Below are 24,239 nucleotides of genomic sequence, written 5' to 3' on the forward strand. Positions count from 1 at the left end.
CGATTAAACTTTTAAGCACATGTGAAGTCCAGGAAATATAATTCTTAAGCCATAATGTTGAATTAACGGATCTCATTGCATTTAATTTCTTAGAATGGTGCAGCGTGTGATGTTCCAGACATAGAGGCAAGAGAGCCTCACTGAAATAAACACAACAGGAAAGCCAACTCTCTTTTCACAGATGTCAACAGTCACCAGATTCATAAAAGTAGTAAATTTTGCCTTGCTCAGCCACGAAAACACTCCAACATTTCAATATGAGGAAAAATGAAGCTAAAGTCACAAGAGGGATGGGCACTTCTTCTAAATGCTAACAAGAAAGTCATCTCTATAACACTAGGACATTCTGGGGCCTAGGAGATCATTATGTGGTTTTATTCAAAGCAGTGTAACTTTCTAATCCCTGATTTATTTTCAAAGGAAAAAAAAAGCCATACTACAGAAAAACTGAAAGGGTTTCCCTTTGAAGGAAAATGTTAGGGATGGGGGAGTGTGTGTGTACATCTATATACACTTTTTTTGGCAAACCTTTTTTGGAAAATAAATTATTTGGGGGTTTTATTACACTTAACTTAATATTAACTGAACATAACAATCTGAGGCTCAAACTAATTATAGGAGGACTATGTGACAGCCCATACATATGTCTACTTCTGGGAAATCCTGTAATTAACACCCCTGTGCGATCTACTGACAGCGGGCATCTCTGGGCACACAAGCAGCTCCGCCACCAATCACTGCAACTAACCATGAAACTGGGGCAGCACTCTGATCAAGCGGTAAGAACACAAGCAAAACTGACAGGGTTTTCATCCTCACACAAACCCCCACTCATCGCGCCCCTAGATGGTCAGTCTTAGCAGTCTTTGAACCCATAATCATGGAGCTCCTCATCTCTTCAACTCGGTTGAGCAATTACTTACGGAATGCCTCCTGCATATTCAGTGAGCCTTGCCTTTAAAGGGCTTATACTCTAATGAAGGAGTAGGGATAAGACATTCACATACAATGGGCAGCATGAAGCACGATGCCTGAAGTTCCACACGTGTGGGATTAGTCACGTGGAGTTAAACTCCAACTCACTGGAGTTCTGAAGTCCTGTCTTAATGACAGCAAATTTTGAACTTTTGGAAAAATTACTCTTTCCAAGACTTTCTCTTTGGACTTCCTTTGTAACTATTAAGTACTTTTCACTTAGAAGAAAATAGGATCCATCTTCAAAGAGACTTCAAGCCAGGTAGCTACTTGTACCCGTTCTTTCACTACCCTATTTTTGCAATCTTCTCTGACACCAATTCTCCTTACTCAAGTACAAGTTCTATTCTGAAGACTTTTCCCCCCATTATGGAACCAAAGGGGCTGACTTCCCAGAGGCAGGACATTTTCACAATGCCAAGACCTCTGTGGTCAACACCGAGGGGGTCATTCAGGCTGCCTCGGCAACTACCCCTGGGTGAGTTCTCTCAGAATAAACGGGGCTAGCACAGACTGGTGTACCTGCAAGAAGAATAAATGTTGCGTGATCTCCTGAACCAGCTCCTCCTCGGCATTCTCGGGATAAAATTTGGCCAGGAAGTGAAAGGTGACTGGCTCTTCCTTTGAAACATCATGATCCAGCACCTGCACAATTACAGAGCAAAAGAAGAACAAGGTATGTTGGCACCTGTTCCTCCCCTGCCACCATCCTTTTGCAGGGAGCGTATAAATATTTTTCCCTCTCTAAATTCATCACATTTCCCAAAGGCTACGATCCTACAGTTTGAAGCATTCATGAAGCCATCTATAACAAGAGGTAATATTCACCTCACATGGCGTTTCTGAACCAAATTAATATCCCCAATGGGTGAGAGGAGCTGAGATTATTAAGGCACAGATGTTCTCAAGGCCACAGAGATAGTTAAAAAGTAGAAATTTATAACTCAAAGGTCTTGGGCACTATCTTTTACAGTAGGCTGAAGGCTTTTTAATTTTCTAAACTAGTGGATTCTTCCTATATTCTTTTTGTTACTGCTAACCCCCAACATTTAGGTCCAGATCAGGATGGACCTTAGAGATGATGAACTCTATTTTTGTGAAATCCTCTGAACATTAACTGAGCAACAAAAGTGAAATGTGTCCGTTGTGGCAACCCTTGTTTCAAGGAACCTCTAGAGATGCCCTACAAAATACTTGAGTGCAGCCAGTAAACCACACTGCCTTTAATCTTCTAACAATTTCATCCACCCACTGAAAAGCTTGAACCATCTGCTCTCCAGAATGAATTTCATTTCAGGACATAAACATGCCATGTGACAGGCTACAAGGCTCCATTAACATGTGTCATAATTTATTTCCTTTGAGCAGCAGGTTCCATGGCTCCTGATGCCCCCAATCTAATATCCATTTGGCCAATACTCAGATATGATTTAAAACTTATTTTGCTGAGAATCACAAAAAGATACACAAAGTTCTGCTGTCTTTGATAGATAATTCTTCATGCTCCTGTCCAAATTCCAGGTGGCAGTGCCCAGGAGATCCAAAATAAACCAGATCTAGGACACTCACTGACACTGGCATGTGGTGGCCCTTCAATGCTCATGATCATGGGAATTACCATATGAAATTTATAACCAGCAGAGATCCCAACAACGAAGATTCAGATTACTGTGTACATATGGAAACACAATTTGAACACTTGAGCTTAGAGTCAAACTTGTAAAAAACAGGAGGCGTTCATTGTTTATCATGCCATGCAGCAGATGATAAAATCAATTGCAAGGGGTACCATTTGGAGTAAGAATTAGACATTGACTTATTTTGAGATCTAGGGGTCTTTTAGGAGTTACTAACAAAAGCAGATGGCCCTGTTCCCAAATGTCTTCATGGTTAGATAGGCAGGTAAGTAGGTAAGTGTGGCTTTGTGTGCACATGTGAATCCACGCAGAAGGCAGTTTCCCTAGGCAATATCCATTTCTAAGCCACATTAGAACTGCCGGGAGCCCCAACTTGTCATCCAGGCCTCAGAAGCCCCAGAGAATCATAAAGACTTAAGACAAAACGGTCATTCTGTCTTCACCACAGGGACCAGGGCACTCTTTATTCTTTAGATCGTGTTAATGATTAAATTGAGTTGGGCCACAGTATTTCTTGAAAAGACTTAAAAACATTCCCTAAAGAACATGAGTCCCAAGCAAATCTTTCAAAGACATAAACTGTATTTAAAAAAAAAAAAAGGGCATAATAATATAATAGTAATTTTTATTCATAAAGCCTGACTAGTGGTTCAGTAAGTTGAATAGCATAAAGCCAGAAGCAATCAGCCTGGTGACAATGAATAAAGAAGCCAGGGATGGCAACAGTTTTATGTTCGTTGGTTCTGCTCACCTAGGAGAGCGTGTGAGGGGCAGAAAGCCTGTGGCATCTCCAGAACCTGTTTTCTACATGACTTACTCAGGACTTGCCCCTTTCTCTACTGTGCATCCATAATGCCCCATGATGAGTAAAGAAGCTAGGCACATGCTCAGGGAAAAACCAGAGCACACACCAGCCTCACTGGTTTCATCAAGTTCCAGCCCAACCTTCTTGTCCATTTTGAGCCAGGCCACGGTGTCCTTGATTGTGTACTGCAGTCCAAAGAACCAAGTTTCCCGAAGCCCCAGGGTCCGGCACACCAAATCAAAGAGGTCCTTCCCTTTCCACTTCATCTGCAATATAACAGACCAATAAGGAAGGGCAGCGTGAGCAAAAAGTCATAATCCACTTGAACAAAAACCTTTTCTCTGTACTCCCTACTCTCAGGTGCCAAAATGTGGGGATGGCACTAAGATGGCTGATGAGCACAGAATTCCTAAATAATTTTAAAGCTTCCTACACAAAACCATGAGTGGGAAAATACCAATTAGAGCTTAATGGCTTAATCACTGCAAAGCATACACAATACCTCCCTTGGACAGTTCCTTACAGATCTTAATATCCCCAAAGCTGCTAATTTAGGAAAGCTGGTAAATAAGCATCCTCATTTAGGAGAGTCTAGCCTCTTGAGTTAACCCAGGGAGATGGCTAGCTTCTAGGGACATTGATTTCTTTGAGACTTTGTCATTGATTTAAAGAAAATTTTTTTAATGTTTATTTATTTTTGAGGGGTGGGGTGGGGGTGGGAGGAGACCCAGAATCCAAAAGGGGCTCCAGGCTCTGAGCTGTCCGCACAGAGCCCGATGCAGGGCTTGAACTCACAAATGATGAGATCATGACCTGAGCTGAAGTCGGAAGCCACAGTCGTTGATTTTTTTTTTTTTTTTAAATCATGACAGTGTCCTTTGATAAAAAGCTAGTGTTTTCTTGTTTTTGTTTTATAAAGACTAGTTTTACTGAAAGTTTTTTTTTTTAAAGCAATACAGGGGAGGAAGTTAAAACCCAAGCCATAAATCACGTACAGTCAGCCCAACTACACATCCTTCCTATTCCGATGCACAACTGAGGCCAAAGGAGAGGTGACTCACCCATGGTCACACGGAGCAATTTCAAATTCTCGGTATCTAAACCCAGGGAATGAACAGACACCAATAAACTGCAGCATGCTTAACCTACAGCTTCACTTTCAAAAGGATCTAAAGCAATGGCTGCTAAACCCTTTTCTCAGCTTTTCAATCTCAGAAAATGGAAAAGCAAGTTCAACATCTTAATAGGGGAAAAAATGCCCAGCCGCTTGGTAAATGTTGCCACCTTGTGGCTTCCAAGTTAAATCACCCAGGGTGTTCCCTTACAAGCCCCTCAGCTGCTGCTTGCCCCCAAGCCCCACCCCTGCTGGCCCCCAGGTATCAGGTGGACATTCAACTGTACACCAGGGACAGTTGTGAGCGCACGAGACACATCACGGACATGGAGGTCACAGTAAGAATAATCTTGGGATTCAAATGCAAAGTCGCCAGACACCCGAAGGACAAGACCACTGGACTGCAGAAGCATCTGTCCTTCTCCAGCCCTCATTAGAAATCTTCTCCCAATGTCCTGGCACATGGAAGATGCATAACGAAAAGGAATGGGGAAAAAGTTAGGGTTTAGAGACAGGTTATAAAAGCAAGAAGGAAAAAAATAAGTTAGACCTCTAATATCTGATTGGCTCTTGATAAAACCTGATTGTACAGAGCATTTTTCAAGTAGGTCTTCTATTTTTAATATATATGAATGAACAGTGTGTTCTCTGGGAGGTACTCAGCAGGAAAGCCCATCCATTCTCCGTGTTTACAGTCAAAGAGCAAAGTAGCGACCCAGATGGAAGGGCACCAAAACCGCAGCAGACAAGTGGCTGAGGTATGAAATGGCTTTTGTCCTTCACGGGGGCCTCTTCTCCTGTATGTCCTTCTAGCTCTGCCCCATCTCCTCTCTGTGACTTTAGTTAGACCCCTGTAACACTACAAAGGATGAGGTCTTTAGAAATTATTTTGAGTAGAATAAAATAAAATGACAAGTTTTATTTAAAAAAAAAAAAAATGATGGCCTTCCCCTTCTGCAAGGCTTGCTAAACGCTTGCGGGCACACCCATTCCCCAGCCTGACTACAGCACAAAGGATTTTTTAATTCAAGGCAGGTTTTAATTCCTACAGGCAGACTTCACTGAAGAAATGTTATTTTGGAAAACTAGGAGCTTCGGGATGCTGATTATCCTCTTGTCTCTATTTTAAGCTGGTACATAGTATATAAATTATAAATGACTACCTTTCTAGGAGATAATGTAAGGCTAAAGAACCGACATTAACTTGGAGAAGTTGAACACCCAAGGGCCAGGAAGATCACAGTATGGATTCCCAGGCTGCCATAACTCACAGCCACGGAGGGGCCGGGCTCTGCCACGGAGGACCCGGGCGCAATTGGGATGTGCAGCACATCTCAACCAAAGCTGAGAATAGTGAATTTCTTGACTGGGGGGAGAGGGGGTGGAGTTTAAATTCTCAAACATAGTATTATATTAAAGCAGTTTTCCTGCATTCCTTTCTACTTCTTTGTTTTTAAAATGCAAAACGACCCCTGTTGAATGCAAATAGATGTCTTTGTTTCCAAGAAGCTTGCAAAAAAGTGAGGAGAGGGGGGGGGAAAATCTCACACCAATTCACAGTGTCTTATTTAGATTCTTAACTTTGACTCTAAGGATCATAGAATGTCAGTGTTGGATGTGAGCCGGAGTCATTAGCTACTGTAGACCCCTCCCCTTTAAGTATAAATAAGGAAACTGAGTCACAGATTCTTTGGCAGCCTTCTGGAGCAGACACTGGCCTTTTTCCTGGCGATCTAAGGTAGGCAACCCCCTCAGCTTCTCAACGGCCTCTTTTCCTGCTAGGAGCCTTTCCATTTGTCTTGCCTTCCACCAGCACTCCCCAACCACCTTTTCCAGTAAGAAACGTGTCTTAACACTCTTCTCCCGCCCTGAAACCAAACCCATTCTTGGGAAGAGCCAGATATTGCTCCTTTACAGCTCAGTGTGAATTAAAGCCTCTGCTACAGCTCATTCTTTGAACAAGCACTACAGAGCACATCCTATATGCCCAGAAATGCCAGACACTGAGGACGCAAAATGGTGGATGCAAGGGCCCTATGGGAGACACAAGCAAGGACCTAAATCAGAAAAGGCTTTAGAGAACAAATGAGGGTTAGACGAAAGAGAGAAAGAATTCTTAAAAAGAAAATCATGATAATCTCCGTGAAATGCAAGTCATCTGGTAGAGCTGAGACAGCCTGAACTCAAGAGGGGGTGTGGTGAGAATGGGGCGCCATGTGGGGCCAGGTGGCTCGTCTTGGGAGTCACTGAAGGCTCTTGGGCAGAGGAGTAATGGGATCAGATCAGCATTCCAGAATGTACTCCATCAACAGGGCGGACAATAAGTTGGAGGAAAGGAGCCTAGAATCAAGAAGGGCAGAAAGAAGGCCAACTCCCGCCTTGATTAAGGCAGTGGGAGGGAGAGAAGACAGCCTGAGAATTGGAAAGAAGGCAGTCCCAGAGCTGGTACCTGAGTGCTGGTAGGGACTGAGGGATCAAGAATGAAGAGGGACACCTGCATTTCTGGCTTGAACAGCAGGTGGTTCCACTAGAGGAGAGATGGCATACAGGAGGAGCAGCATGTTTCAGAGGGAATAGATGAACAACTGTTAGGATAAGTTACCATGTCAGAGGAAACCAGGTAGAGATGTCCTAAATACATTTGATTTAAAGTCTTATTAGCTCAGGGGCGCCTGGGTGGTTCGGAGGGTTAAAGGTCCGACTTCGGCTCAGGTCATGATTTCATGGTTCGTGAGTTTAAGCCCTGCATCAGCCTCACTGCTGTCAGCACAGGGCCCTCTTCCGATCCTCTGTCCCCCTCTCTCTCTGTCCCTCCCCAGCTCACGCATATGCATGCTCTCTTTCTCTCTCAAAAATTAATAAATATTTTTGAACTCAATTTATTAGCTCTATTTATAAAATCAAATGTTCTATCATAAAGTAATTAAGAAGTTTTTCTTTTGGAGGTGCCTGGGTAGCTCAGTCAGTTAAACCTCTGACTCCTGATTTCGGCTCAGGTCATGATCTCATGGTTCTGGAGTTCGAGCCCCACATCAGACTCTGTGCTGACAGTGGAAGCCTGCTCAGGATTCTCTCTCTTCTCTCTCTGCCCTACCCCCCACCTCAAAAATAAATAAACATTTCGTTAAAAAAAGAAGAAAAGGTTTTTCTTTTGGGTTCAATCTAACCTCCAACACGTTGTGTACCTACATGAGGTTCCACTTTTCAACAGCCCTTCCCTAAGTGTATGCAGACTTGTTTAGTCCTCTTAATTTGGGTTTCTTTTATTTTACTTATTTTGAGAAAGAGAGAAGAGTGTGTGAGCACGCAAGCAGGGGAGGAGCAGAAAGAGAAGGAGAGAGAGAATCCCAAGCAGTCCCCCTACGGTCAGCACAGAGCCTGACGCAAAGCTTGATTGAACCCGTGAAATGTAAGATTATGACCTGAGCTAAAATCAGTAGTTGGATGCTTAACCAACTAAGCCACCCAGAAGCCCTGGGTTTCTACTTCTTTACAAACAAGAACCACTGGTCACATTTGTTCCAGGTGATTCCCATGGCACTCTGTAAAAGGAGGTCTTGGGTTGTGAATGGGCTTCCTTGGCGCCAGATGACTCACCAGAATGTGACCGTGTCCCTTTTTACAGTTTTATCAGTGATCCACTGCATTGTGCTGATGCTGTGACGTGATCTGATCATCTGAGTGTCTCCTAAGATTGGAGGCGCCTCAGAGCAATAGTGACATCAGTCATCTCTCTGTTGCCCACAGTGCCCAGTCGACTTTGTACATAAAAGACACAGCAGGGGCACCTGGGTGGCTCGGTCAGTGGGGCATCTGACTTCGGCTCAGGTCATGATCTGACGGCTTGTGAGTTCGAGCCCCATATCGGGCTCTGGGCTGACAGCTCAGAGCCTGGAGACTGCTTCGGATTCTGTGTCTCCCTCCCTCTCTGACCCTTCCCCACTCACACTCTCTCTCTCTCAAAAGTAAATAAACATTAAAAAAAAAATTAAAAAAAAAAAAAGACACAGCAAACGGGGCACCTGGATGGCTCAAGTCAGTTAAGCTTCTGACTTCAGCTCAGGTCCTGATCTCACGATTCGTGAGTTCAAGCCCCATGTTGGGCTCTGTACTGACAAGCTCGGAGCCTGGAGCCTGCTTTGGATTCTGTGTCTCCCTCGCTCCCTGCCCCTCCCCCACTCTGTCTCTGTCTCTCTCTCAAAAATAAACAAACATTAAAAAAAACAATAGGGGCGCCTGGGTGGCGCAGTCGGTTAAGCGTCCGACTTCAGCCAGGTCACGATTTCGCGGTCCGCGAGTTCGAGCCCCGCGTCGGGCTCTGGGCTGATGGCTCAGAGCCTGGAGCCTGTTTCCGATTCTGTGTCTCCCTCTCTCTCTGCCCCTCCCCCGTTCATGCTCTGTCTCTCTCTGTCCCAAAAATAAATAAACGTTGAAAAAAAAAAAAAATTAAAAAAAAAAAATAAATAAAAATTTTAAAAAGATACAGTAAACAATGGTGTCAAACAGAAGACTCGCCTACTTCAAAAACCCAAGGCTCGGGGCACGTGGGTGTCTCAGTCGGTTAAACATCTGGCTCTTGATTTCACCTCAGGTCATGATCTCATGGTTCATGAGATCAAGCCCCACCCTGGACTCTGTACTGACAAGCAGTGCTTGGGATTCTTCCCCACCCCACCCCCACTCCTCCCCAGCTCATTCTCTCCCTCTCTCTCAAAATGAATAAATATTAAAAAAAAAAAAAAAAAAAACAAGGTTCAAAAACGTAAAGCAAAATTAGCTGCCACACATCCACTCCTCCAACAAATATTTCATGAACACACCTTGTGTCCAAGCACCACTCAAGGTACAGAAGATAATAAGGAACAAAAGAGACAGTCTCTGCTCTTACAAAATGAGCTTAGGACATGAGCCAGTCACCTCCCTCACCCTACACACAATAATCAACTCCAAGCGTGGTTTCTAGCACTACAACACTTGTGAGTGCCACAATAGGGACCCCCAGGAAGGGACACTGTCTTCGAGGGCAGGGAAGAATGGCATCTAAATTAACTCTCATGGTGGGAGAGGGGAGCCAAGTGAAGACTGGGCTTGAGGAAGAAACAGTGAACAGGGTAGTGTGATCCAAGCACAGGGAACAGCATATGTAAAGGTCTAGAGGCAAAAAAGCTTAGATGGTCCTTGTAGGAAATGAAAGCACTGTAGTTCAGTTTGACTGGAGAATACTGCTGTGCTTCTGCAAGGACCTAAACTGCCACCTAACACCAATTCTTTGTCAACTAACTCCACCTCTCTCACTTTAACCACAGAACCCAAAAAGTTATTCGGGTGACTGTCTTCTCCCTTTTCCCCAAGGAGAAAACATAACCATATCATTCCAGATATACAGAAGTTGAATCATTACCTAAGATGGATGCCTCTGTACATTAGGGCTTAATTCTTTCCAGGAACCAGTCTAAGAGGCACAGATAGATAGCTGTCTAACATCAGTATGAATCTCCGTGCTGTCACTGTGTGACCTCGGGCAGGTTATTGAATTTCCTTGTGCTTCGCAATGGGGATAATAAACAGACCCTGTCTTAGCAGATTAATCTAAGGATTAAGTACATTAATATATTTTAAAAGCCTAAATACTTTAGTAAATATAGTGCCCAGCTCATGGTAAATACTCAATAAAGGGTGGTCATTATTCATTCTAATCCCACCTCCTCTCCTTACATTCTCAAGTGGTGCCATGTAAAGCCTCCTGGTCCTGTTTCACTCCATGGATGATGGATGACAGATCAGAAAGGGCACCATCAATTCTCATTGAGCTAACCATGCTATCACTCATTTGACAAACACTTATTGAGCACCCATTACATCCTAGTCATTATGTTCGGCACAAGAGATAAATGATGAATTCAGGACAAGACACTGTCCCCATTCATGTCTGACAGGGAAGACAGGTAGGTAAACAGATAACAAAAATGCAACCTGGTAAATGCTAACAGACCACGGTGCTGTGGAAACACAGCTCGGGCCTGGGGGCCTGGGGTGAGGGGCTTCCCTGAGGAGACACAGTCTGAGCTGGGTCTTGGAAGCCAGGCAGTAGTTGATACTCTGGTGAAAGGGCTGAAGAAAGGGAGGTCATGCCAGCCAGAGGGAACAGCATGTCTGCCGCTTGGGTCCAAGCTGTTGCAAAGTGAAGGAATGTTCTTTGCACTTTTCTAGTATCTGACAAGCAGCATAATTACACTATCTGCAGTACTGAATGTTCAATGCGGTACTGAATAGGCAGCTTCCACCCGATGCATGTGACACTTCGGACTCTCCACAAGTTGATTAGGAAGCAGGTTGCTCAGTCACAGGTTCCAAGCAGCCATGCATCCCATAATGACACCTGCCAGATCTCTAAGAAGATCCCACGGCCAGTGGGATGAGTCTCATATTTATTTTTTTATTAAAATATTTCCTTTTCTGATACCTGACAGCACATAAGCGTTCCAGGCTTTGCCCTTACACTACTTAAAGGTCTTTTTGTTAGGGTCTGTCCTTTCTCCAGAACAGATGCTTTAGTGTTCACGGAGGCCCATGTCTCTCCACCTGGCCTAAGTGTTCAAACTGCTCCCCACACATCGGCACAGCTCTGTGCCTCATCTCGGCCTAATGAAGAGCAGGGACGCTAACAGGCAGACGATCATTTTGCAGACTGGAAAAGGAAGGCGGCAGGAATGAAAGAGGTGATCTGCAGGGAGAAGGCAGGAAGAAGCACAAATCTGGACTCCATGGTGTGCAAGCTCCTGCTCTGCAAGCCTTGTCCTCGAGGTGCCCTTCAAGCAGAGGGGCTGATGGTAGTGAGCCTGGAAGAACAATGCTGCTCGCTCTGTGGCTGTGCTCTCCCATTACTTTAACAGGCTGCAGTGCTATTTCATAGATATATACTTGTACCTGCATCAAAGATAGATGCGTATGAACTTTATAAACAGGACTAAGTGCTGTCAGCTTGTTATTTTTCGTAGGGGCGGGATTTATGAGCTTTACCCAAAGTGAAGTGCTTGTAATTTATCAACCTAGAATGTTTTAAGTAAATAGCACTAAGCACTCACCCTCCACAGCAGGAACATAGCACTTCTCTGTTGTAGGAAGCAACTGGCACCAATAACCTACAGCGCTGATTGGGGTCTATTAACTGGGGAAATGTTATGAATAGTATCCCTTGGCCAGGTTTAGACTCACAACCCTAAAACTACCATTTGTTTTTTACTTTCGACACTTCACATTGCATTTCTCCCACTGCTTTCTCTGGGTCATGCAGCCACCAACAATCACACTTACTCACTGATAAACCCGGGGAGGGTCAGTAGGAAACCAGCTGCATGATGGGGAACGGCCACAGTTAGAAGATGACAACTTTCTTAAAGAAAGAGAACTGAATTTGGCCACCATCTGTGAAGTGTTGAAGAATTAAGACAACAGAGAAACTTTGGCTTTATAAAGAAGACTCAAATCTGGAAAAAGCAACCAGGGAAAACAACATTCCATTTCATAGAGGTCTGGGGGACTAGCCGCACAAGGCATGCTATTTGATTAGCTGTCTCTTCCAGAAGATGAAAGAGAAGTGACAAACCCAGCATTTGCTTATTAGGGTTTAACTCACAAGCTGCCCTAGTATTTGCCATAAAAACCGTCAAAAGGTTAGCCCCCTTACAGATAGAGCAATGAAGGAACTGTGCCTCCCCAGGCTCAGGACATGGGCCATGTGTTTACCACTATTTCAGAAATGGAAAACCAAGGATAACTGTGATTTCCTCTCTTAACATTTACCCCTAACTGACTTCTGCCGTCATCGCTGGCCTACAAGAACCAGTTTGTAAGTCTAGAGGGACGCCTGGGTGGCTCAGTTGGTAAAGCGTCTAACTCTTGATTTTGGCTTAGGTCATGATCTCAAGGTTGGTGAGACAGAGCCCCACGTTGGCCTCTGCAGTGAAAGCATGGTGCCTGCTTGGGATTCTCTCTCCCCTCACTGTCTGCCCCTCTCATGGTCATGCATGTGCAGGCACACGCTCTCGTTTTCTCTCAAAATAAATAAACATTTATTTTTTAAAAAGTCTAAAAAATTTAAGATGCTAATCTAAATATAACTTCTATTTGTCCATTTTGAAAAAAAATAGATACCAAATACTTCCATTTACAAGATAAACACAATGGAAAAAGTGGTAACAATGGTTTTGCTGTGCAGTAAGTGAATAATGGGCTCCATTAAAATCTATTCTGGTTGGGGTGTCTGGGCGGCTCAGGTGGTTAAGTGTCCAACTTCAGCTCAGGTTGTGATCTCATGGTTTGTGGGTTTGAGCCCTGCATAGGGCTCTGTGCTGACAGCTCAGCCTGCTTTGGAGTCCGCGTCTCCCTATCTCTGTCCCTCCCCCGCTTGCACTCTCTCTCTCTCAAAAATAAACAAACATCAAAAAAAAAAATTTTTTTAATCTATTCTGGTTAATCAAAGAGGATAAACAAGTATAGTAATGCAGGTGTAAAACTGACGTGCCCAGACTCAAGGTGTGGTATCATCCATCACACCACACAAGTGGGCTCTTGTGTCTCATGAACCGAAATTGCAAAACTATTGAGCCGTTTCCTGTCATGATTAAAGGACACCTCACACCTTATCAGCCATTATTTCCCAACACAAGGGAAAAGGGAACACTCCAAAAAAGAGATCAACTTCTCTGTTCTACCAAACACAACCCCTATATTTCTCATCTAAATCTGGGCAAAAACCTCTTTGCAAAAAAGACCACCTCCAATCTCTTGCCTGTCAGTTTCTGCCATAATCAACCGCAGCCAGTAATTTTCCTCTCCTAATCCCCCAATCATCTGCTGGTATGCTAAATATATTTAAACTAATGGTTTCAAGGGATGCCTGGGTGGATCAGTTGGTTAAGGGTCTGACTTCGGCTCAGACCATGACCTCATGGTTCGTGGGTTCGAGCTCTGCATCGGGCTCTGCACTGGCAGTATGGAGCCTGCCTGGGATTCTCTTTTTCCTTCTCTTTCTTTGCCCCTTCCCCACTTGTGCTCTCAATCTCTGTCTCTCTCAAAAATAAATAAACCTTTTAAAAAAAGTTTAATGGTTTAAAGGCCCTCCACCAATTGCTTCCTCTCTCCAACCAATTACCCTGCCTGTTACAACCCAGCCTGTGCCCTCCCAAGTCAGCAAACCTATTGCTTCCCTTTATCCAGAACCAGACCTTACTAAGGTCCATTCCTTTATCTCACCATTGTCCCCTTCCCCCATACAACGCCAGGTACATGAGTCAGTATGTACTTTATATACACGGGGAAAATGAGGTGTTTGTCTTTCTCCAAGATCCCTGTCTTTCCTCCAGTCTTACAGATCACAAACTCCTTGAAGGCAAGGTTTACTGTGCACACCATACACACACACACAGACACACACACACACACACCATGCTGTAAGTCTCCCAGAACACAAGCAAGTACTGCATAACCTGTGGCCACTCCATAAGTGCTTGTGGTTGGCTGATGATGTTGATGATAATGATGATGATAAGTAGATGAGGCTTCTGAGTAGAACAGTCTTCTAAGTAATGATTGCAATGAAGCAAGAATTTATGATACTCCTTATTAAAATTCTAATTGCATAATTGGGCCTTAAGGTATACATTTTCCCCCTTTGGTGACACACTGATTTCTTTTCTCTAAAAATACCTTGGCAAAGAAATCCAAATCTTGGAGAGCCAACCAAGAAAAATTTCCATAGAACAAAAGAAACTACTAAGAAACAAATCACAGCACCTTGGGAAGCCACAAAATGGAGGTTTTAAACTCTAAGTCTTTCAAAACTAAGTGAATTATAGTTTTCTGGGGGAAAAAAGTCCTTATGTTTGTAGCTTCTGGCATGTTTCCCGCTACAGTGGAAAGAGGGTATGGGAGCAGCAGTGAACCTAGAGAAGGGATCTGTATCCTAAACTCTACCTCTACCATACACAAGCCTATATATAACCTTGAGTGAGCCATGCAACTCCACTGGGCCTCAGTTTCTTCCTCTGTCAATCTCCTATGACCTCTGTGCAAGGTCCCGATTTTATGATGCTATGAAAAAAGATGAGGCATTTCAAAGTCAGCTGACAGAGCAAAAAGAAACAATACAGTTATGGTGCTATAAAAGCAATACAGTCCCCCAAAAGCAAAGGAGACAATCTCTATCTTTGGAATTTAGCTCACAACATGAGAGCAATCATAGCCTTGTCAAATAGCTATAAAACACCCAAACCTGCTGTGTTGGGAAAGTCACTTAACCTCTTTGGGTCTCAGCTTCCACAATCATCAAGTGGTCTTTGAGGATTAACACCCTCTGAGTCTATGAGCTTGAGATGGTTTTGTATAAACCATGTAGCACTTTTTCCATTGTTATAGTAATTTTCTTTTATCGTTTAACATTCCATTCTATATCTTAAAATCATTTTCAGGGATGTAAATGACACTTAACATTTAATTTATGTGTGCTTTCTACATTCTTTCTCCTTACTCAGGGTTTGCCATTGCTACTGTGCTCCTTACTCCTAATAATCAAGAGCTATATTAATAATAAACTCTCTAATGTAACAAAAATGGTCATTGTAATGTTACTGAAAAATAACTTTTTTAGCACCTAGCACACTGTTGATACGCAGCAATTGTCAATAATCACAAAATGTTGAAATACTGAGAATAATAATTCTGCAGAGAGCTACAAACAGGAAACACTTGGTGCAGGTAGACACAGAGCTAAATTTTAAATGTCTAAACATGAGGTAAAACTAGTAGACTGAGGGATGCCTGGGTGGCTCAGTCAGTTAAGCATCCGACTCTTGAATTCAGCTCAGGTCATGATCTCACAGTTTGTGGGTTCAAGCCCCACATCGGGCTCTGCACTCACCGCATGGAGCTTGCTTGGGTTTCTCTTTCTCTCTTTCTCTCTCTGCCCCCCCTCCCCCCACATTCGCTCATGTGCGCGCTCTCTCAAAATAAATAAATAAATATCAAAAAACAAGCAAACAAACTAGAAGACCGAAACACAACCCATGACTAAGTATTATCCAGCCAATTAACTCCTCCTGCCCCAGGATATCACAAAAATTACAGTTTGTATTTAAAAGCACACTCTTTCAAAAAAGCTCCTGGCAAAACAGCTGGAGCATAATCCATCCGTGCAAATGAGCTCACGGAGAACCCCAATTCTAGCCTAGAAAGAAATTGTAAACATTCGGGTTCTGTTTCTAGCTTGACCTGTCACAGTGCTCAGTGATTAGGACACTGATTTAACAACACTGGAAGGTATAGGTAGGAGCGTACAGGGCTGGTAAAAATGTCTGCAGGTGGATGAGGACAACTGTGGGTTGAAGACTTCTTTAACATATTTATGAGACTGATTTAATCTCCAGTCAATATGAGTAGGACACTAGATAAAGACACTGTTGCTGAATTTAAAACTCCAGATCAGTTCAGATAAGTTCAGTAGTTACTCTGGGCTTCAGTTTTAAGTTTTATCTGAAAGTCAAATTATCAAAACGCCTAAAACTAGGACATTGAAACTGGGAAGGTGGATGGGGGAACCATAAGTAATGTAACTCACAGGGAGCTTTTGTGACTTTTCCAAAGCTCAGTCCTTCTTTTCTTTTTTCTTTTTCTTTCTTTCTTTTTTTTTTTTTTTTTGCAAAGAAGCAAAAAGTCAAATAGTTTTGAGGGCTGGAAGAGAAAAAGGACCTGATGCCTTTAGAAATCATGTTCTCTGACCCCACCTAGTGGTGGCCAGAGTGATTTCTAGGCTGGGATAAGCACCTTGAGTGTACGCACTGGTGACTGAAGATTTGATTAAAGATTTTTTTTTTTCCCTGAGGTCAGCACCAGTTCGGTAATAAATTTTTATGTGCTAAAAATGTACTAAAACATGTGGATTTAGAATCTAAATTAGACAAAGCAAAGACAGGAGGATGGCACACATCATCCTGTAACAAACCAGAGAAGCCTCATCACCAGCTGGCTAAAAAGATTAGCAGCTCTGAGAAAACTCAACTCTGGGTTTTTAAGACCTCAAATGCCTTTAACTTCTGAAATTAAAAATAAACAAGCGCCAAAAATGTTCTTGGACAAAATGCAAAACTAGCATGAATAATTGGAGAAGTCGTCAAAAACAAAGAACAGAGAAAAATGACACACTGGGGACAAAAGAACAGAAAACAAATATGGCAGAAATCAGAAAAGAATGCTGTTATCACAGTGGACATCAAGAGATCAATCATATAGCACATTACAAAAAAAAAAAAGATCACATTACAAAAAAAAAGAGATCCTTAAACAGAAATATGGTGTAGGATAAAGCTCATATTTAGACTAATTCTGGAGTCGAGAGAGCCTACATTTACAAAGGTGTGGATAACCTGAAGAAGATTCAAAGAAAATAAAAATGATTAAAGGAGAAAATCTGTAGTGCCTCCAGCGTGGGACCCTTCCTCTTTACTCCCACACCCCCAACTCGTGATCACATGAGAAGCTAATGTCTACCAAGTGCTTACTACAGTCAGGCCTTGGGCTAAGTGTCTATAAAGGTCCACTGCACTCATGCCTTCAAACAATCCTGTAAGTAAAATACTATTATTCTCCTCATATTACAGATGTGGAAAGGGAGTTCAAGATCCCTCAGGCAGCAGGTGGCAGTGGCAGGGCTTTCACCCACACCAACTTACCCCTTCTATCGGGATGTCAGCTCTTGTTCCCTAAGCAATATTGTTCCTGTCCTCCAGCAGATTTTTCTCACACCTACATGCTCAAATCCTGAGATGGCTTCCTACCTAAGAAGGAAATATGAAAGGGGGAGGTGTGCAATGAGCTGCTTCTGCCCAGATCACCTAAAATAGGACGTTAAAGCAGAGGGCCTTTGAAATCAAATTCTTTCCTCTCATTTTTCACCCTAAGAACTGAGGCCTGGGTTGGGGGAAAGAAGAGACATGCCCAAGATCACACAGAGCAGCTCTGCCTAGAAGCCAGGGGTTCAAGCACCAGTTCAGGGCTCTCCCTAGTTTTATACAATAACACCCTGACTACAGCCCCGGACCAGACACAGGAAAGTGAGCTGACCTCCTGAACCCAAGGCTGGCCACGTCTCACCCAAGAACTGCCTCCTGCTTGGCTGGCCTTGATAACTAAGGGCTGGCTCTAGACTTCAGTACCTCCTGAATCTTGGGCCTAATAGGTCTCCTGCTCACTCTTTGTCACAGAAGACCCTGAGCCCTGGCCTCATCCTCCTGGTGCCCACGCCTTTGGACTCAGCCTAGTTTTGTCCCAGGCTCCAGCTAGTTCAGGTTTCCATGTGACACCCAGCCCAGAGAGGTTGTCTTCTAACCGGGCTCCTTGTTTCCAAACTCTTCCCAACCCCACCCCCAAATACTTCAAATCATTCTGCGTGGAGACCACTTTATTTATTTTTTTAAATGTTCGTTTATTTTTGAGAGAGACAGAATGCGAGTGGGGGAGGGGCAGAGAGAGAGGGAGACAGAATCCAAAACAGGCTTCAGGCTCTGAGCTGTCAGCACAGAGCCTGACACGGGGCTCGAACCCACAAGCAGTGAGATCATGACCTGAGCCAAAGTCGGATGCTTAACCAACTGAGCCACCCAGGTGCCCTAAGACCACTTCAAATCACTCTCCTAGTAAAAACCTCAAAGCTCCCCCACTGCATCTGATGAATACAAGCTCCTTAATCTGGCCTTCAAAGGCTTCTAATATCTGTCCTGAACCTAGGAATTTAAACACATCTCTCTTCTCTTCTACCTCAAACCAGAGGATTGTATCTTATACCAACTGCAATAAACAAAACAATACTATTGCCTTTGCTCAGGTCACATCCACTGATCTGTACACTCTTCCCCTTTATCTGTGGACACAAACCTGCCTTCAATCCCTGGGGGCAGTTGTTCCCCTATTTACCCCACTGCAGGGTTTTTCTTCTCTCTCTCAAGAGGAACACATCCTCATCTAATAGATAGATAGATAGACAGACAGACAGACAGACTCCTTTGCATTATCTTTTCATGTGTATCCTGTTTCTCTAACTCGATTATGAGCACCCTGGAAATCTGGGACCTTCCCTCTTAAATATCTATGTGCTCCAATCCCCTAAATATTAGGTACTCCAAAACTGAGCTGCACAGGGGAAAGGGGATGGAGGAGGTGGACTTCAGAGAAGTTAGATAACTGACTTTTCAAAGTACATGAAAAGGCCTCAGAATAGAGGGGTTAACCAATTGTTATTCATGTGGACACACCAAATATTAAGAGAAGACATCAGGCTGAATATAGGGAAGAACATTCTGACCACAAAGCTTGTTAAATATGCAACTAGAAAATATTTAACTGTTGCAAAATAAGCTTCATCTTAAGCCAAAGGCAAGGAATTCCAAGTAGATCATGGCAAGTGAAAAGGATTCACTTATGGAAAATGTACATTTGATTCAAAGACAAACCAGACACTGAGGCAATTTAGCAGAGGCTGTCAGTCACATCATCTACCAGCCAAAAACTTAAGCCCACTGGCAAGTTTACAAAATGGTTTTGAAATGGTATCTTACACCAATTGCAATAAATAAAATAATACCATAGACAAATAGTTGTTAGGAAGTTCTTTGTAAAATCTCTTATTTCTACTTTCCTTTTTCCTGTTTACCAAATATCAAAGTTCTCTCCAGGTTTCTAATGGTTTCTTTCCTTTTTCTACTTGGAGCTTCCTATGTGGGTAGCATAGCTTAACAGAAAAAGAGCCAGCCAGCCTGGAAGAGAGATGACCCGGGTTTGAATCTCAGCCCCATCACTGGTAGCTATGTGGTGGTCTTGGGCACAAAGAGGGGGGAACACTCGGGTGCCTGGGTGGCTCAGTTGGTTAAGCTTCCGACTTCAACTCAGGTCATGATCTCACAGTTCGTGCGTTTGAGCCCCCAGCACAGAGCCTGAAGCCTGCTTCAGATTTTGTGTCCCCCTCTCTCTCTGCCCCTTCCCCACTTGTACTCTGTCTCTCTGTCTCTCTCTCAAAAATAAACATTTAAAAAAAGGGGGGGGGGCACTTGAGCAGAGCCTAGAAGGAGAATGAGAACATCTGTGCCAGCAGACAAGTGAGAAGGACATTCTATGCAAAGGCACAGCAGTATGAAAAGAGGTACTTTCCAGAAACAGCAACCAGGACAACAGGCCAAGAGCAAAAAGGGTAAGTGAGGAAGTGTGGGAGAGCCTGGGAAAGGGAGCCAAATGCTGAGAGGCCCTGGATTTACTTCCTTTTATGTAATAACCTGTATATGGAACTTACCTGTGCCAGGTGCTAGTCTAAGCACTTTACCAATAATGACTCGGTTTTAATCCCAGTACCAATACCCCATACAGGAAGAATTATTATGCTCTCCATTTTACAGATGAGGAAACAGGCATCTGAAAGGATTAAGGAACCTGTCTAAGGGTGCTGAACTGGTTAGGGCAGAACCAGGGATCAGGATCCTAAGACCATGCTCTCCCCAGACAACACTCATAACCTCTAGGCTGTGCTACTTCAGAGCCCTGACAGGAAACTGGAACTTGAGCTAAGACCTTCCCAACTGACTTGAAAACCTAGTTGTGAGGTTCAAATAAGTGACTGCTAGCTTCTTGGTCATTATTTTTTTTAATGTTCATTTATTTTGAGAGAGAGACAGCCCACGCATGAGCAGGGGAGGGGTAGAGAGAGAGGGAAAGAGAAAATCCCAAGCAGGCTCCTAAGCCCAACATGGGGCTCAAACTCATGAACTGTGAGATCATGACCTGAGCTGAAATTAAAAGACGATGCTTAACCCACTGAACCACCCACGTGCCCCTCGTCGGTCATTATTGAGATTCTCCCACTGTCCTCTTCTTTCTCTCTCAGAACAAACAGTGGCTCTGCTGGGACTTTATGCAGGCTATTTGCCCTGTTGGAGCCTCCAATTCCCACTCTGAAAATGAAGCCAATGACAGGACCTCCATCCTAAGCAGGTCTTGATCACCACTAGGTCCACACTGGTACTCAGTAAATATCTGTTGAGTGAGTAAGTGAATCTATTCCAAGTATCAAGTGAGATAGTACATTGTAAAGCATTTAGCACAGCACCTGGCACACAGTAGCTGCTATTCCCTAGTCCTTCCTCCTACAAAAGAACAGATATGGGGTCCAGCAGATGGCAGCACTAGCCAGTATATATACCCTCCTTCTTTCACCCTTCACCAGCACAACTGCATCCATCATTCACCTCGGACTGCCCACGTCCTAGATGTGCGGCACCCATGCCATCCATGGGGACTGCTTAACCCCCATGGAAGAACCCACAGATAAGACAGAAACCTTTCTTCTGAAATAAGAAGTTTCTCAGTGCCCTCATATAGAGTCCCATTACTATATACAACTAAGCAATGAAATGACCACCACTGCCCTTTGGGGATTTGCATCCTAGAAGAGAAGCATTTACCTATATCTTGGGGTGTCTGGGATGTAACATCTTACTGAAAACACCAGAGTTTGTTCTTTCTGTTTTCCTCTTTCCAAAGTTTCTACTTTATGTCCATTTGTATGTTGGCATGATCTGTAATGTTGGTGTTTAATCCAATCACAATCCCATTTGGGTATGTGAAAACATCTGGGATATCAACAACCAACAGGAGAAGGCGGCTTTGTTTCCAATGTAAGATGGTATTAGAATCTCTCACAACTCAATTTTGAGAAATTTTTCATATTTGGCTCTTCTTACTGATAGATTGAATTATTAGAGTAAAATTCCAGCCTAGATAAGAAATAACATAACCGTTTAGCCTCCTGGCAAATTACGTTCAGCACCCACTTTCTCAAAATGACAAATATCAAATATTTCAAGTGGAAAAATCCTCTAAAACATCAAGCCAATTGTGCAATGCAGCAAGTAGTGCAAGAGATTTATTTCCTACCTCTGCAGCAAAAAAGTCTGAACTTATTAGCATAAGGTAACATGATTCATATGTTAACTAACACTGGTTCTGAAATTGAGTCCTCCTTGGACCACCACCTACCTGTATGCCTCAATGAAGAATTCCTCAAGTACCATCTCTCCTCTTCTTTTTTTTTTTCAAAATGCATCTGCCATCTCCTGGTATCGGCACCTTGCTCAGTTAATGTACAACATAAAAATAGGGCAGGAGAAAGTCTAATAGTTTCTCAGAGCTCTATCATCATAAGTCAAACTACTATAACTTTCAACAGAATATCTGAACATCTTCGTTTACAAACAGGTATTTCCACTGGCAAGTCAATGAGATGCAACTGTTTGACAAATTGCAACAGGGCAGTGACCACAGTGACCTGCACCTCCTACTGTAGGCCAATTATACTCCCTTCTAGTTCTTCCTTTCTGCCTGGCACTATGTATTCCAGGAATCCCTATAAAACCTTGCAGGGTCAATAGTATTAGTTCCACTTTACTGATGTGGAAACTGAGGTCCAAAGAGCTTCAGTATCTTACCCAAGCTAGAAGTTCAGCTGGAATTCAAGTCCAGGTCTAACTTATTTCAAAGCCTATGCACTTTCCACTAATGCTTTGCAACTCTCTGGACTAGCAGCACCATCACTGTTTGAGAGTTGAGAATGTGTTAGACATGCAGAATCCTCAGTCCTACTGCATAAGTACAGAATGAGAATTCTCATTTCACCAAGATGCTAGGCCGTTTGCTGGCATATATAAGTTTGACAGACTATACTATACCATTATGCCTCTCTGAATATCACTACTCTTATCTTCTTCTATAGACCAGTGGTTCTCAATATGGTGGCAGGGAGAGGGACAGAAAGAAGGGTGTCCTCCCCCTCCGCCCCCCCACCCCCCCGCCGGGACACTTGACAATGTCTGAAGACATTTTTGGTTGACATGACGGGGAGCACGGGGAGGTGCTACTGGCATCTAGTGGATAGAGTCCAGAGATGCTTCTAAACATCTTACAATGCACAGGACAGCCCCCACCACAACAAAGAATTATCCACCCAAAATGTCAACAGTGCCAGTGTTTAGAACACTGCTATAGTTGATAATATTGTACATCCTCTTTGGGTCTGGGGTCTGTTTAAAGAAAAAAGAAGAGATATTCGTGGTAAAACTATGGCTGAAGAAATCTCATACAAAATCCCTTTCCTTACTGGTCAGTCTCTCACAATCTCTTACAACATTTATCTTTTTTTTTTTTTTTAAATTTATTTATTTTTGAGACAGATAACTCGCACTAGAGTGAGGGAAGGGCAGAGAGGGAGAGAGAGAACCCCAAGAGTGAATCTTTGTACTGACAGCACAGAGCCAGATGCGGGGCTCAAACCCACGAACCGCGAGATCATGACCTGAGCCAAAATCAAGAATCAGATGCTTAACCGACTAAGCCACCCAGGCACCCTTCTCACAACATTTGTCAACTAGCAACTTAGATCAGGGGTTGCCTGGCTGGCCCTATCAGTAGAGCATGTGACACTTGATCTCAGGGTTGTGTGTTTGAGCCCCACACTGGGTGTAGAAATTACTTTAAAAGTTTTTAAATTAAAAAAAATTAAAGAAAAAAAAAAAAGAAACTTAGATCAGGGATCAGCAAACTGCGGTCCACAACACAAACCTAATTCACCACCTATTATTGTGCAATCTGAGAGCTAAGAGTAATTTTTACATTTTTAACAAAATGTAAGTTTTTAAATAACATTTCATCACTTGTGAAAGTTATATGATATTCAAATTTCAATGTTCACAGTTTTATTGGAATAAAGTCATGTCTTTTGTTTCCATTTTGCCAAAGGCTGCATTTTCTTTAACATAGCCTGAGATATAATTCATGTACCTTAACATTCACCTATTTAAAGTGCACAATTCAATGGTTTCTAGCATATTCATAGAGTTGGGCAACCATCACCACTGTAAATTTTAGAATATTTTCATCACCTCAAAAAGAAACCTTGTACCCCTTGGCTATCATTTCTGTATTCCTGCACTTTTCCCAGCCCTAGGCAACCACAAAACTACTTTCTATTTCCCTAGATATCCTTCCAAGGGAATAATTATGTGAAATATATGAAACAATATGTGTTCTTTTGTGACCGCTTCTTTTACTTAGCATGTTTTCAAGGTTCATCCATATTGTAGCATGTATTGGTATTTCATCCCTTCTTAGTGCCAAATAACATTCCATTATATTGATATACCACCTTTTGTTTACCTTTTCATCAGTTGAGGGACATTTGGGTTGTTTCCACCTTTTAGCAATTATGAATAATGTCACTAAGGACATTTGTGTCCAAGTTTTTCTGTAGGCATATGTTTTCATTTCTCTTGAGTAGATACCTAGTAGTGAATTGCTGAGTCATATGGTACTCTATATTCAACAGTTTGAGGAACTGCCAGACTGTTTCCCAAAGTGGCTGCACCATTTTACATTCCCACCAGCAGTGTATGAGGGTTCCAATTTCTCCATATTCTCGCCAACATTTGTTATTATATGCCTTTTTTTGATTCTAGTCATCCTAGTGGTTGGCTCTCAATGTGGTAAAGTGGTATCTCATTGTGTTTTTAATTTTCATTTCCCTGATGACTAATGAGGGTATTTTTTCATGTGCTTATTAGCCATTTGTATATCTTCCTTGGAGAAATGTCTATTCAGATCCTTTGCCCATCTTTTTAAG

At 42.9% G+C, this 24,239-nt stretch overlaps 1 protein-coding gene across 11 annotated transcripts in view; it reads right to left on the bottom strand.

The window, feature by feature from the left end:
- NF2 (NF2, moesin-ezrin-radixin like (MERLIN) tumor suppressor) overlaps positions 1-24,239 on the bottom strand; it is an 80,652-nt gene that overhangs the window by 48,724 nt on the left and 7,689 nt on the right. For 8 of the 11 annotated variants that reach the window (XM_045458111.1, XM_045458112.1, XM_045458114.1 and 5 more), the window contains exons 2-3: positions 3,558-3,683; positions 1,498-1,620 (exon numbers count right to left, since the gene is read on the bottom strand). In XM_045458111.1, coding sequence (XP_045314067.1) covers positions 1,498-1,620; positions 3,558-3,683 — 249 coding nt within the window. The remainder of the gene's footprint in view (positions 1-1,497; positions 1,621-3,557; positions 3,684-24,239) is intronic. The other 3 variants (XM_045458121.1, XM_045458118.1, XM_045458116.1) reach the window with 1 other exon arrangement.

This window comes from Leopardus geoffroyi, chromosome D3, assembly GCF_018350155.1.
Source record: "Leopardus geoffroyi isolate Oge1 chromosome D3, O.geoffroyi_Oge1_pat1.0, whole genome shotgun sequence".
Taxonomy (NCBI): Eukaryota; Metazoa; Chordata; class Mammalia; order Carnivora; family Felidae; genus Leopardus; species Leopardus geoffroyi.